This window comes from Salvelinus fontinalis, chromosome 18 (genome assembly GCF_029448725.1).
Source record: "Salvelinus fontinalis isolate EN_2023a chromosome 18, ASM2944872v1, whole genome shotgun sequence".
NCBI classification, from domain to species: Eukaryota; Metazoa; Chordata; class Actinopteri; order Salmoniformes; family Salmonidae; genus Salvelinus; species Salvelinus fontinalis.
Window position 1 is genome coordinate 33,662,529 of NC_074682.1, and position 15,418 is coordinate 33,677,946.

General features: G+C 43.9%; 1 protein-coding gene across 4 annotated transcripts in view; it reads left to right on the plus strand.

Annotated features, from left to right (window-relative positions):
* Nucleotides 1-13,433, plus strand: part of LOC129815341 (RNA-binding protein Musashi homolog 1-like) — a 40,525-nt gene extending 27,092 nt beyond the window's left edge. For 3 of the 4 annotated variants that reach the window (XM_055869064.1, XM_055869066.1, XM_055869067.1), the window contains 7 exons: nt 6,210-6,292; nt 6,489-6,606; nt 7,067-7,147; nt 7,817-7,873; nt 8,203-8,259; nt 8,415-8,569; nt 10,883-13,433. In XM_055869064.1, the coding sequence (XP_055725039.1) occupies nt 6,210-6,292; nt 6,489-6,606; nt 7,067-7,147; nt 7,817-7,873; nt 8,203-8,259; nt 8,415-8,569; nt 10,883-10,921 (590 nt within the window). In that variant the 3' untranslated portion in view covers nt 10,922-13,433. The remainder of the gene's footprint in view (nt 1-6,209; nt 6,293-6,488; nt 6,607-7,066; nt 7,148-7,816; nt 7,874-8,202; nt 8,260-8,414; nt 8,570-10,882) is intronic. The other variant, XM_055869065.1, reaches the window with a different exon arrangement.
* The last annotated feature ends 1,985 nt before the right edge of the window (nt 13,434-15,418 follow it).

Below are 15,418 nucleotides of genomic sequence, written 5' to 3' on the forward strand. Positions count from 1 at the left end.
TAAATCAGGGTCACACAGAGTGATTCTTGATAGTCTTAAACAAATCTACTGTGAAACAAAAGTATACACCTCACACACATGGTTATGTGCTTTATAAAAGAGAGACCTGCGCTATGTCACATATAGAGTTCAAATATATTCAATTTTGAGTTTGCATCCCAATATTACACTTTATATACACTAACATTTAAAAGTTTGGGGTCACTTACAAATGTCCCTGCACATTTCTTGTCCATTAAAATAACATCAAATTGATCAGAAATACAGTGTAGACATCGTTAATGTTGTAAATGACTTGTAGCTGGAAATGTCGGATTTTTAATGGAATATCTACATACATACATTCATTAAATAGTACCCACAAAACACCAGTGTCAATGTCAACAGTGAAGAGGTGACTCCAGGATGCTGGCCTTCTAGGCAGAGTTGCAAAGAAAAATACATATCTCAGACTGGCCAATAAAAAGAAAAGATTAACATGGGCAAAATAACACAGACACTGGACAGAGGAACTGCCTAGAAGGCCAGCGTCCCGGAGTCGCCTCTTCACTGTTGACGTTGAGACTGGTGTTTTGCGGATACTATTTAATGAAGCTGCCAGTTGAGGACTTGTGAGGCGTCTGTTTCTCAAACTAGACACTCTAATGTACTTGTCCTCTTGCTCAGTTGTGCACCGGGGCCTCCCACTCCTCTTTCTATTCTGGTTAGAGGCAGTTTGTGCTGTTCTGTGAAGGGAGTAGTACACAGGGTTGTACGAGATCTTCAGTTTCTTGGCAATTTCTCGCATGGAATAGCCTTCGTTTCTCAGAACAAGAATATACTGACCAGTTTCAGAAGAAAATCCTTTGTTTCTGGCCATTTTGAGCCTGTAATCGAACCCACAAATGCTGATGCTCCAGTTACTCAACTAGTCTAAAGAAGGCCAGTTTTATTGCTTCTTTAATCAGAACCACAGTTTTCAGCTGTGCTAACTTAATTGCAAAAGAGTTTTCTAATGATCACTTAGCCTTTTAAAATGCTAAACTTGGATTAGCTAACACAATGTGCCTTTGGAACACAGGAGTGATGGTTGCTGATAATGGGCCTTTGTACGCCTATGTAGATATTCCATTAGAAATCAGCCGTTTTCTAGTTACAATAGTCATTTACAACATTAACAATGTCTACACTGTATTTCTGATCAATTTGATGTTATTTTAATGGACAAAAAATGTGCTTTTCCTTCTAAAACAAGGACATTTCTAAGTGACCCCAAACTTTTGAACGGTAGGGTACGTCACAGAAGACTGAAATATAACAAAACTGTTTGACGTATTTTTGACTAGATTTTTGGTTCAGTGTTTGACCAGATTTTCGTCAGTAAAAAAGTAAAATCTTTATTAATGATGAAATGATGAAAAATATGAATAACATCCCACCCATGAGGCCAAAGAGGGTGTTTTTGGTCATTTACTGCAAGAAAGGGATACTTTTTTATTTATTTAACTAGGCAAGTCAGTTAAGAACAATTTCTTATTTACAATGACGGCCTACCCTGGCCAAACCCGGGCGACGATGGGCAAATTGTGCGCCGCTCTATGGGACTTCAATCACGGCCTGTTGTGATACAGCCTGGAATCAAACCAGGGTCTGTAGTGACCCCTCTAGCGCTGAGATGCAGTGCCTTAGACCGCTGCGCCACTCGGGAGCCCTATGTGATAATATTCTCTCAGATCAATTGGCAGATCACACTAGCGAGTTTGTTGGTGAAAAAGTAAATCTCTTGCATTGAGAAGGTTATGAAGAGTGATCCTTGGTTCAGCCATGCATGGAATGGCAGCATAGCACACATTGCTTTTTAGTGCAGATAATGTTATGCTGAAACAAATAACACACACATTGTCAGACTCTCACACATTGTTTAGATAAACACAGACTCATGCTGATACACATTCAATGTTCTTGACAGTATTTTAATGTGTGGGAACTGTACTGGGCTGAGCTGGTTACACATCCACCATAGCTGCTGGAACCATGCTGGAAAGGACAGTATGAAAATAAAATATCTGAGCTACCAGAGTGCAGGTCGGGTTGGCCCTATAGTGTGAATTAGCCATCTGAGGTAAGATGAGGGAGGAACAAGTAAAGGGAGGTGAGAAGGGAGGAGCTGGGTTAATTGGTCAACTCGTTTAATCGGAGCTCAGACTAAAACTTTACCTACTACTCCACCCCATCCCCCTTCACCACGGCAACAGATTGACAGTTAGGGCACAGCCTCCTGAGGTGTGGGGGAGGGAGAAAGGACAGGTCAGGGACCGATTGAAATGTACAAGTTTGTGTGTTTTTGGGGCGTGCACAGGGGAGGGTAGTGCGTTTTTTTACCTGGTTTACATTCACTCTTCTGCTTGTATTTTCCCTATAAACAATGACTTGACTTACTTTTGATATTACCCTAATAAAGTTTAGAAATGTTTGGCTATTATTAAGCTTTAGCTGTTGCAGGCCAATGATATGTAGGCTTTGCGCCCTGCCGCTCCAACTGACTCCAAGAGTTGAACTTGAGGTGATGAAGACTGTTTCAGGCCTAGCAAATATGATTCTATATTTTTTGTTGTATTTTACCCCCGTTTTCAATTACAAACTAGTCTCATTGATGCAACTACCCAACGGGCTCGGGAGAGGCGAAGGTCGTGTCGTGCGTCCTCCTAAACATGACCCGCAAAACCACACTCCTTAACACCCGCTCGTTTAACCCGGAAGCCAGCTGCACCAATGTGTCGGAGGAAACACTGTTCAATTGATGACTGAAGTCAGCCTGCAGGCGCCCAGCCCGCCACAAGGTGTCACTAGAGCCTGATGAGCCAAGTAAAGCCCCCCTGGCCAAAACCACCCCTTACCCGGACACCGCTGGGCCAATTGTGCGCCGCCCTATGGGACTCCCGGTCACGGCCGGTTGTGACACAGTCTAGGATCGAGCCCGGGTCTATAGTGACACCTCATGGACTGCGATGCAGTGCCTTAGACCACTGTGCCACTCGGAGAGGCCCGCCTAACAAATATTCTGATCCAAATTTTATGAATTAGCCTCCCTCTATAAGTCTATATCTGTATAACAGATGCAGTAGCCATTTGACATAAAGAAATACATGTCGGTGTCGTTGCATTCCACCAGCATATCCCTATCTATCTGGGGTTAGGCCTAAACTTATTTTCCTTTATTTGGGGCATATATATATATATATATATATATATATATATATATATATATATATATATATATATATATATATATATATATATATATATATATATATATATATAAACTCAGCAAAAAAAGCAACAACAAAAAAACGTCCCTTTTTCAGGACCCTGTCTTTCAAAGATAATTTGTGAAAATCCAAATCACTTCACAGATCTTTATTGTAAAGGGTTTAAACACTGTTTTCCATGCTTGTTCAATGAACCATAAACAATTAATGAACATGCACCTGTGGAACGGTCGTTAAGACACTAACAGCTTACAGACGGTAGGCAATTAGGTCACCGTTTTGAAAACTTAGGACACTAAAGAGGCCTTTCTACTGACTCTGAAAAACACCAAAGGAAAGATGCCCAGGGTCCCTGCTCATCTGCTTGAATGTGCCTTAGGCATGCTGCAGGGAGGCATGAGGACCGCAGATGTGGCCAGGGCAATAAATTGCAATGTCCGTACTGTGAGACGCCTAAGACAGCGCTACAGGGAGACAGGATGGACAGCTGATCATCCTCGCAGTGTCAGACCACGTGTAACAACACCTGCACAGGATCGGTACATCCGAACATCACACCTGCGGGACAGGTACAGGATGGCAACAACAACTGCCCGAGTTATACCAGGAACGCACAATCCCTCCATCAGTGCTCAGACTGTCCACAATAGGCTGAGAGGCTGGACTGAGGGCTTGTAGGCCTGTTGTAAGGCATGTCCTCACCAGACATCACCGGCAACAGGGTGATGGGCACAAACCCACCGTCGCTGGATCATCGCACTGAGCTTGTTATCATTGCAGGCAATCTCAACGCTGTGCGTTACAGGGAAGACATCCTCCTCCCTCATGTGGTATCCTTCCTGCAGGCTCATCCTGACATGACCCTCCAGCATGACAATGTCACCAGCCATACTGCTCATTCTGTGTGTGATTTCCTGCAAGACAGTAATGTCAGTGTTCTGCCGTGGCCAGCGAAGAGCCCAGATCGCAATCCCATTGAGCACGTCTGGGACCTGTTATATCGGAGGGTGAGGGCTAGGGCCATTCCCCCCAGAAATGTCCGGGAACTTGCAGGTGCCTTAGTGAAAGTGTGGGGTAACATCTCACAGCAAGAACTGGCAAATCTGGATCAGTCCATGAGGAGGAGATGCACTGCAGAACTTAATGGAGCTGGTGGCCACAACAGATACTGACTGTTACTTTTGATTTTGACCCCCTCTTTGTTCAGGGACACATTATTCAATTTCTGTTAGTCACATGTCTGTGGAACTTGTTCAGTGTATGTCTCAGTTGTTGAGTCTTGTTATGTTCATAGAAATATTTACAAATGTTAAGTTTGCTGAAAATAAACGCAGTTGACAGTGGGAGGACATTTCTTTTTTTGCTGAATATACAGTGGGGAGAACTGTGTATTTGATACACTGCCGATTTTGCAGGTTTTCCTACTTACAAAGCATGTAGAGGTCTGTCATTTTTATCATAGGTACACTTCAACTGTGAGAGACAGAATCTAAAACAAAAATCCAGACAATCACATTGTATGATTTTTAAGTAATTCATTTGCATTTTATTGCATGACATAAGTATTTGATCACCTACCAACCAGTAAGAATTCCGGCTCTCACAGACCTGTTAGTTTTTCTTTAAGAAGCCCTCCTGTTCTCCACTCATTACCTGTATAAAAGACACCTGTCCACACACTCAGTCAAACAGACTCCAACCTCTCCACAATGGCCAAGACCAGAGAGCTGTGTAAGGACATCAGGGATAAAATTGTAGACCTGCACAAGGCTGGGATGGGCTACAGGACAATAGGCAAGCAGCTTGGTGAGAAGGCAACAACTGTTGGCGCAATTATTAGAAAATGGAAGAAGTTCAAGATGGCGGTCAATCACCCTCGGTCTGGGGCTCCATGCAAGATCTCACCTCGTGGGGCATCAATGATCATGAGGAAGGTGAGGGATCAGCTCAGAACTACACGGCAGGACCTGGTCAATGACCTGAAGAGAGCTGGGACCACAGTCTCAAAGAAAACCATTAGTAACACACTACGCCGTCATGGATTAAAATCCTGCAGCGCACGCAAGGTCCCCCTGCTCAAGCCAGCGCATGTCCAGGCCCGTCGGAAGTTTGCCAATGACCATCTGGATGATCCAGAGGAGGAATGGGAGAAGGTCATGTGGTCTGATGAGACAAAAATAGAGATTTTTGGTCTAAACTCCACTCGCCATGTTTGGAGGAAGAAGAAGGATGAGTACAACCCCAAGAACACCATCCCAACCGTGAAGCATGGAGGTGGAAAAATCATTCTTTGGTGATGCTTTTCTGCAAAGGGGACAGGACGACTGCACCGTATTGAGGGGAGGATGAATGGGGCCATGTATCGCGAGATCTTGGCCAACAACCTCCTTCCCTCAGTAAGAGCATTGAAGATGGGTCGTGGCTGGGTCTTCCAGCATGACAACGACCCGAAACACACAGCCAGGGCTGCAAATAAATTCATAAAAAATCCTACAATGTGATTTTCTGATTTTTTTTTCTGATTTTGTCTGTCATCGTTGAAGTGTACCTATGATGAAAATTGCAGGCCTCTCATCTTTTTAAGTGGGAGAACTTGCACAATTGGTGGCTGACTAAATAGTTTTTTCCCCCACTGTATATATATATATATAACTGACATTTTCAGGGGCAGAACGACAGATTTTTACCTTGTTAGCTCAGGGATTCGATCTAACAACCTTTCGGTTACTAGTCCAATGCTCTAACCACTATGCGGGAAAAGTGAGCATTAAAGGGGCTGTGTCCCAATCATTAACTTTCTTTCCTCGCCTCTTCCCCTCATCTCCTTTTCTTCATTGGTGATCCCTAACCTGGAAGAACTAGACATGTGAAGTCATGATTGCAGTCAGTCTGATAGAAAATGAAAACAAATGGCCATAGTGGAAAGCTGAAGCAGTCTGTCTGTGTTCCTGTGTCCCTCAGGTTTCGGCTTTGTGACCTTTGAGAATGAAGACATGGTGGAAAAAGTGTGTGAGATCCACTTCCACGAAATCAACAACAAAATGGTATGTATGTGGACAACATGTACAGTGTGTATGTGGACAACATGTACAGTGTTTATGTGGACAACATGTACAGTGTTTATGTGGACAACAATGTACAGTATATCTATGTGCGAGTGTGTGTGTGTCAGTGTTGATGGCGAGGAGTGTGTGTGTGTCTTTGTGCAGAATATCTAAAAGTATTAGCTTTCCTCTCCAGGTGGAGTGCAAGAAAGCCCAGCCCAAGGAAGTGATGTCACCGACGGGTACGGCTCGAGGTCGTGCCAGGATTATGCCCTACGGCGTGGACGCTTTCATGCTGGGGATCGGCATGCTGAGTAAGAACAGAACATCAATAACACGGTCATGTTGCCACCACTAAACACTGGAACCATATTCACAAAGCGTCTCTTGAGTAGGGGTGCTGATCTAGGATCAGTTTTGTGTTTTTAATTCACAATGAATACGATTTACATGATATAACTGGGGAGACCTGATCCTAGATCAACACTCCTACTTAAAGAAGCTTTATGAGTTCAGGACCAGTACTGGAGAGCAGGGCTAAAGAGATGGGAGGAGAGGTCGTGGGAGAAGGTGTTTTAGTGGGACTCAAGTAAGCCATGGCCCACAGTGAAATCATTGTCTCTTGCTCCACCTACAGTTATGGCAACAGCATGGTACAGAGTTGTGGTGCTAGTTGCTACATGCTACATGAGGTCTAATATGAATGCAATATCATCTCCTTCAGCTGTGTTCAGCCATATCCTGATGGGTATTTATTTGTCTCTCTCTTCGCAGGCTACCCAGGCTTCCAAGCAGCTACGTACGCTAGCCGCAGCTACCCTGGCATCGCTCCTGGTTACACCTACCAGTTCCCTGGTATGAGCATCACTCTCTGTCACAATGATTCATGGAGAGGTTGAGTTACAGATGTACAGACGACTTGAGTCTGTTATTCATCCAAAGATCTGTCTAGGAAACAATGCATTGGCCTAGTGATCCAAACAGATACATATTGATGTTATTTTTATGTTAGTTGACAAACATATAAACACACACCTACACTTTATACTCCATGTATAAGCACATATAGCAGAGTATCTGGCTGCTTGTAGATTTCAGAGAGTTGGTCCTCTTCCCGGTCCTCTTCTCCATTTTCCCCTCTCATGGTAGAAGTAATCTTGCAATCTGTTAAAATGTGCTGTACTTCTATCTCCCTCCCCATCACCTAATTTTCTCCTTCTTTCATGTCCTCGCTCCCCTCACGGCTCTTCCTTCCTCTCCTTTTCCCCTACCACCCTTCGCCCCTGTAGTCTCTTCACTGTAAATTGCTTTCTTGTGTGTGTTCTCCTATGTGCCTGTGTGTGTGTGTGTGTGTGTGTGTGTGTGTGTGTGTGTGTGTGTGTGTGTGTGTGTGTGTGTGTGTGTGTGTGTGTGTGTGTGTGTGTGTGTGTGTGTGTGTGTGTGTGTGTGTGTGTGTGTGTGTGTCGGTAGGCACGTGGATGGTGTTTGTATTAAAAAAGCGCTCTCTTGACATTTCTGTTCTAGAATTCCATTTAGAGAGGACCCCCCTTCTGACATCACCCCACCCCTCTGAGCTCACAGGTCAGTGACTTCTCTAAGATCTACAAGCAGCTCTCTTTCTCTTTATTTGCAAGGCAACAGGGCTAGCCTGTTGTGGAATGGCGTAATGGCCCTCCTTTTTCCAATCGGGAAGTGTTCAAGCCTAATAACTTTGATATAAGCACAACTTTTGCAACAACAAAAAATATTGATGATCATGGAATTGACCGCAGCAATGTTAAGCTTGGATATTTTTTGCGTGGTTTCACCATCTTTAAAACTGTCAACTACCTGACGATGAATGGTTTGGTGAACTAAATTCGCACACTCCCAAACACCGTGAAATTGTCCCTCTCTCCTCTGTCCCTCAGCCATTCCACTGTCAGCCTACGGACCAATGGCAGCGGCAGCAGCAGCTGCTATGAGAGGTAAAGATAATTCTCCTTCATCATTCTGTTTGTGTCTGTCTGTCTGTCGTCCATGTGTATGTGACTGACTGACTGTCTCTCTCTCCCCTCTCTATCTCTCCCCCCTCTCTCTCTCGGTTTTCCCTTCTCTCGCTCTCTCTCTCTCTCACTCTCAGGTTCCACCCAGTCGCGTAACTCAGGCTACCTGGGCACCAGCAGCCCTGGGCCAATGGCTGACCTGTATGCAGCAGCAAGTCAGGACTCAGCAGTCAGCAGCTATCTCAGCGCAGCCAGTCCTGGCCCCAACTCAGGATTTGGCCACGGTCTCGGGGTACGTCACTATCATTGAGACAGAACAGGGTCGTTGTGTTCATTAGGGCACACCATAGCAAAATGATTTGCAATGGAAAATGAAAATTAGCATTTATTATTTGACAAGTTCAGGTAGTCCTTCCTTGCTTCAGTCTGTTTTGTTCCTTTTGGTTCCTAATGAATACAACCCAGGGTTGGAATATCGCAAAGAGGGATCTATAAGAATCAGCTAAAAGAGCCCTCTTGGTGGCATATGGCATGTATCTGATGCTAGGGGAAACCAGGGTTTTGCTTACCAGCTTAATATGGAAGTGTAAAGCTGCCAAAATTTGATTTATTCGATAATGTAACGTTCGTCGTCTGAAGATGAGGAATCATCGGACCAAAGCGCAGCGTGGTAATTGTTCATGTTAATTTATTAAAACAGAACACTAAACAAAATAGCAAAGAGAATAAAACGAAACGAAACAGTCCAAAGACAGAAAACAACTACCCACAAAATGCAGGTGGGAAAAGCCTACCTAAGTAGCCGGCCAAACACACAGAAATAGAAAACATAGAACACGAAACATAGAATGCCCACCCCAACTCACGCCATGACCAACCAAAATAGGGACATAAAAAGGATCTCTATGGTCAGGGCATGACAGTACCCCCCTCCCCCCCCCCCCCCCCCTCCCAAAGGTGCGGCCCCATTCTGGCTGCAAAACCTAAACCTATAGGGAAGGGTCTGGGTGGGCATCTATCCGCGGTGGTGGCTCTGGTTTGGGACGTGGACCACGCTCCACCTTAAGCTTGGCCCACTTATGTGGCGCCTCTGGAGCGGGGACCCTCGCCGCGGGCCCCGGACTGGGGACCCTCGTAGCGGGCCCCAGACAGGAGGGCGACTCTGGCAGCTCCGGACAGGAGGGCGACTCTGGCAGCTCCGGACAGGAGGGCGTCGCTGGCAGCTCCGGACAGGAGGGCGTCGCTGGAGGGTCCGGACAGGAGGGTCCGGACTGGAGGAAAACTCTGGAGGGAGGAGACGTAGAGACTGCCTGGTGCGTGGTTCTGCCACAGGGCCCACCAAGCTGGGGAGACCTACAGGAGTAGAGGAGTAGAGGAGGCACCGGATAAACCGGGCTGTGGGGGAGCTCTGGTGCCAGCCTTGGCACCACTCCTTCAGGCTGAATGCCCACTTTAGCCCGGCCCCTCCAGAGTGCAGGCACAGATCGAACCGGGCTGTGGGGGAGCACTGGAGATCTGTTGCTTACCGCTCGCACCTCTCCATTAGGCTCAATGCCCACTTTCGCCCGGCACGGGCGGAGCGCAGGCATAGAACGAACAGCACCCTCCCAGCGCCCCGGAGACACAGTACGCAGAGCCGGTGCAGGATACCCTGGGCCGAAACGGCGCACCGGAGACCAAACACGCTGAGCTAGCACAATCCGCCCTGGCTGGATGCCCACTCTCGCATGGCACTTGTGGGGGGCTGGCCTATAGTGCTCCGGGCTATGAGCGCGCACTGGCGACACCGTGCGCTTCACCGCATAACACGGTGCCTGACCAGTACCACGCTGCTTCCGGTAAGCACGGGGAGTTGGCTCAGGTCTATCGCCTGACTCCGCCAATCTCCCCGTGTGCCCCCCCCCCCAAAAAAAATTGGGGCTGCCTCGTGCCTGCTGCGCTGCCTTGCCTCATATTGCCGCCTCTCAGCTATAGCTGCCTCCAGCTCTTTTTTCGGGCGGCGATATTTCCCAGCCTGTCTCCAGGGTCCCTTACCGCCCAATATCTCCTCCCAAGTCCAGGAGTCCTGAACCCTCTGTTCCTCGTTACCACGCTACTTGGTCCGTTGGTGGTGGGTAGTTCTGTAACGTTCGTCGTCTGAAGATGAGGAATCATCGGACCAAAGCGCAGCGTGGTAAGTGTTCATGTTAATTTATTAAAACAGAACACTAAACAAAATAACAAAGAGAATGAAACGAAATAGTCCTGTCTGGTACAGACACAAAGACAGAAAACAACTACCCACAAAACACAGGTGGGAAAAGGCTACCTAAGTATGGTTCTCAATCAGAGACAACGATAGACAGCTGCCTCTGATTGAGAACCACACCCGGCCAAACACACAGTAATAGAAAACATAGAACACCAGACATAGAATGCCCGCCCCAACTCACGCCCTGACCAACCAAAATAGAGACATAAAAAGGATCTCTAAGGTCAGGGCGTGACAGATAATGACAAATCACTGCACTATTTGCAATTTTGGTTAATCATCTCCTTTCTTAATTTCAAAATATCTACCAGCTGCTCTGTCTCTAATAGTCTGTGTGTCTCTCTTCTTTCTCAGGGTCCTCTGATCGCAGCCTTTACCAACGGGTACCACTAAGTAGATTCAGCCAATCACTGGACACGGAAGGAGGTTTCTTCTGCTGACTAGCCAATCAAACTGCTGTGTGCCTACCCATGGCACAATTCAATTGGCAGCCACAGGTCAAACCCCACCCCTGGCTCCCCCTGAATCCACCCACCGACTGAAGAAGATATTTTATATTTTAGACTCCTGTATCTTGTATTCCTGTACTAATATCACTTCCTCTTCTCGGTCCCTTGTTTCTCCTATTCTTTACCTTCACGTAGGTTTATTTAATTAGATTCCAATGCTGTTTCTTTTTTTAAATATCGTTCTGACAGAAAAATACATGTGTAAAGAACGACTGTGGGTTGCGCTCATGGCAAACACAGATTCTGTCAGATGTATTTTTACTTTATATTTGAGGAATTTTTATTTAATCACAATGTTTTGATTTATTGTCTGCTCCTTTGACCTCCCTTTAATGTGTTACTGAGGTGAGATGGAGAGAATGAGGAGAATAGAGGGGTAGAGAGAACTGAAATGGTGTGTGGGATGGGGTCTCCTTGTCAAAAGGAGTACCTAACCCATTTTAAACAGTGGAAGAACAAAGAAATTATGTCCCAGGAAACATGAAAAGAAAACTAAAATGTATATTTTGATAGTTTTTAAAACAAAACATTTGTAATATTGTTATTAATATTGAACGTAATGATGATAATCGGTAAGGTATTTTATTCGGTAATTGGTTTTGAAAGGAATGTATTATTTCCTTCCTGTAAAATATTGTATATAGCGTTTGAGGGGGGGGGGGGGGGTTGTACTTTGATTGGCAGGTAAGGTTACTATTAATCGTTCGGGCGCCATTTAAACTGGAAGTCTTTTTAACTTCTACTACATGTTCTTCGGTGGCAGGTCATTTCTATTTGAAAGTGGCTATCCCCTAAGCATTCGTTTAGTGTTTAGGCCAACAACATGCATGAGCAGGGTTGAAGACTAGATGATATTTGTAAATAAGTCGGAATGATAAGATCCTATTCATTAGAAATTGGTTTGAGAGATTATCCAAAAGTAACAACAAGAGAACACGCTTGAATTTACATGCAGTTGAGTTTCATTCCGTGTCTTACTGTAAACATTTATTAACTAGTGTGTGAATTCCAAATCTGCATTTCGTCATACAGCTCTACAACAGAGTTATTTTTGATTTGTGCCAGTAACCGGTTTCTATTGAATCGGGCCCCTTAAAGGCACAGTCTTATCACGTCACATTAACATAAAAATTGAATTACTTGAATGGGGATTCCCATTCTAGTAATTCTAGTTATATGGACATGACATCCACGTATCCCTCAGAAGAACTTGAATTGGAACAGATGATTGGATAAGGAAAAACTTAAATGAGACCCTGTTTTATTTTTATTGGCTATGGTGAGGGTGCATGGGTGGGGTTAAGGGGGATTGGGTGGGCTTTAATACAGCTTTTTGGTGGATTATATTTTGTGCTATTTTAGGTATATTTTGCGAATTTTTTTTCCTTCATTATGTTTGTTCTTTCTTTCTTGATGTTCAATGTATGAGTCATATGGACCGTAGAAACAAATGAAGGATATACTTAACAAAGCAATTGACTCTTAAAATACTATTACATCATGGTTGTATTTGTCCTCTGATGACGTTTGAAAGTGCGTGTGTCATTATGTGTGAAAGCGTGTTTGTGTGTGTGAGTGTTTGTGTACACGCACAAAAGTGAGGTGAAGTATGGAACTAGCTACATTCGACAGTTGAGATGCATTTTTTGATTTTGGTACAGCCATTTTGGTACTGATATGTTTGCCTGGTTCCATTTTGTCTAACACCCCGCACATAGGGACTGGTGGATCATAGGGACTAGGGGTAGATAAATCAAAATAGAATAGGGCCTCTGTCCCAGTCAGTACAGAAAATAGGTATACACAGACCAGTAGCTGGAAGGGAGGAGGAGACAGAGTGTCACAAAGTTATTTCAATGAAAATCACATGAATTTTGTATATTTTCCTCAAAGTCTTCCAATAAACATGAAAAAAGAATCTCCTATTTTAAACTGGCTAGTACTGCCCTTTTCCGACTGCCTGGGTCACTACACAAAACTACTGCTGGACACGAACACTGTAACTTTTTAACTTACAAAAAGCAATAAGTTATTTTTTATCTTAGAAATAATAATGATATTAATAGCAATATGAGTATTGATAATTACATGGCATTAAGACTTATTTTCAGAACAAAAAATAAACTATATTTTTCTTTTGTACGATTTCGTTCCCCATGTACAATAATGATTCAGTGATTTTTAAGACGCTGGTGTTTTTTTGTTTGTTTGTGTTGATGCTTTTTTCAGGGTCGGGAAGGGGGCAAGGCCTTGGTTGTTAAAGCTCCAAGGTCTTTACCAACACTAACTCAACTTTTATTTGGACTGTTCCCCGCCCCCTTTGTCATATGTATTTCTTATTTTGTTCTACTCTGGAAATTTCAATTTTACAATTCCTAATAAATTATTTTAAAGCATTCCACTGAGATTGTGGTTCTGTTTGTTTTTCTGAGAGTTTGAGACTAAGTTGTATGAAATCATATGAATAGCAAAACAAATATTTTGATTTAAATTTCTATTTGTTTTGGCATGAATCTGCTTCCATAAATGTAGGTATAACATAAATAAATATTAAAGGAGAGACATTCTTGAATATTTATTTTTGTATATATGCTTTTATACCCTTTATGTATTTTGACGGTTGTCCTATAGCAAGTTATACAATGTGTTATTGGGTCACAGTGTTGCAATTTCTTTTTAGAATGTTTTGAAATTTGATATTAAATGGCTGAGATCCCGTTAACGGGATCGATATGACAACAGATAGTGAAAGTGCAGGTCGCCAAATTCAAACAACAGAAATCTCATACTTAAAATTCCTCAAGCGTAAAAGTATTTCACACCATTTTAAAGATACACTTTCTTGTTAATCCCACCACAGTGTCTGATTTCAAATAGGCTTTTCGGCGCCACAAACGAAGCACCACAAACGATTATGTTAGGTTTTTAATTACCGTTTATATTTTTTGTTTTTCCCTCATAACTTTTTTCTCATTCAACTTTTTCACTCCGGACGCTTTATCTGGACATGGTTCGTCAGGACCTCCAACAGCCGAAGCTAAGTAGTAACATTAACATGATGCCTTCTAATTGCAGTCGCTGTACTCATAATATACATGAGAACGATCGCCTTACGGCGAGGATAGCTGTGCTGCAAGCCCAGCTTCAGACACAATCGTTAGGAAAGGGTAATTTCAGTGTAGGAAAGGATGAAACAGCGTCTGTGCCACCAGTAAGGAACGGAAATTGCGCCACACCAAACTGGAAGTCTTCCGACTAGCTTGGAAAGACAGTACCGTGCAGTATCGAAGAGCCCTCACTGCTGCTTGATCATCCTATTATTCCAACTTAATTGAGGAAAATAAGAACAATACGAAATTTATTTTGGATTGTGTCGCAAAGCTAACTAAAAAGCAGCATTCCCCAAGTGAGGATGGCTTTCACTTCAGCAGTAATACATTCATGAACTTCTTTGAGGAAAAGATCATGATCATTAGAAAGCAAATTACGGACTCCTCTTTAAATCTGTGTATTCCTCCAATGCTCAGCTGTCCTGAGTCTGCACAACTCTGCCAGGACCTAGGATCAAGGGAGACACTCAAGTGTTTTAGTACTATATCTCTTGACACAATGATGAAAATAATCATGGCCTCTAAACCTTCAAGCTATTACGTCATTTAGCAGACGCTCTTATCCAGAGCGACTTACAAATTGGAAAGTTCATACATATTCATCCTGGTCCCCCCGTGGGGAATGAACCCACAACCCTGGTGTTGCAAGCGCCATGCTCTACCAACTGAGCCACACGGGACCTATTCCAACTAAACTACTGAAAGAGCTGCTTACTGTGCTTGGCCCTCCTATGTTGAACATAATAAATGGCTCTCTATCCACCGGATGTGTACCAAACTCACTAAAAGTGGCAGTAATAAAGCCTCTCTTGAAAAAGCCAAACCTTGTCCCAGAAAATATAAAAAACTATCGGCCTATATCGAATCTTCCATTCCTCTCAAAAATTGTAGAAAAATCTGTTGCGCAGCAACTCACTGCCTTCCTGAAGACAAACAATGTATACGAAATGCTTCAGTCTGGTTTTAGACCCCATCATAGCACTGAGACTGCACTTGTGAAGGTGGTAAATTACCTTTTAATGGCGTCAGACCGAGGCTCTGCATCTGTCCTCGTGCTCCTAGACCTTAGTGCTGCCTTTGATACCATCGATCACCACATTCTTTTGGAGAGATTGGAAACCCAAAATGGTCTACACGGACAAGTCCTGGCCTGGTTTGGATCTTATCTGTAGGAAAGATATCAGTTTGTCTCTGTGAATGGTTTGTCCTCTGACAAATCAACTGTACATTTCGGTGGTCCTCAAGGTTCCGTTTAAGGACCACTATTGTTT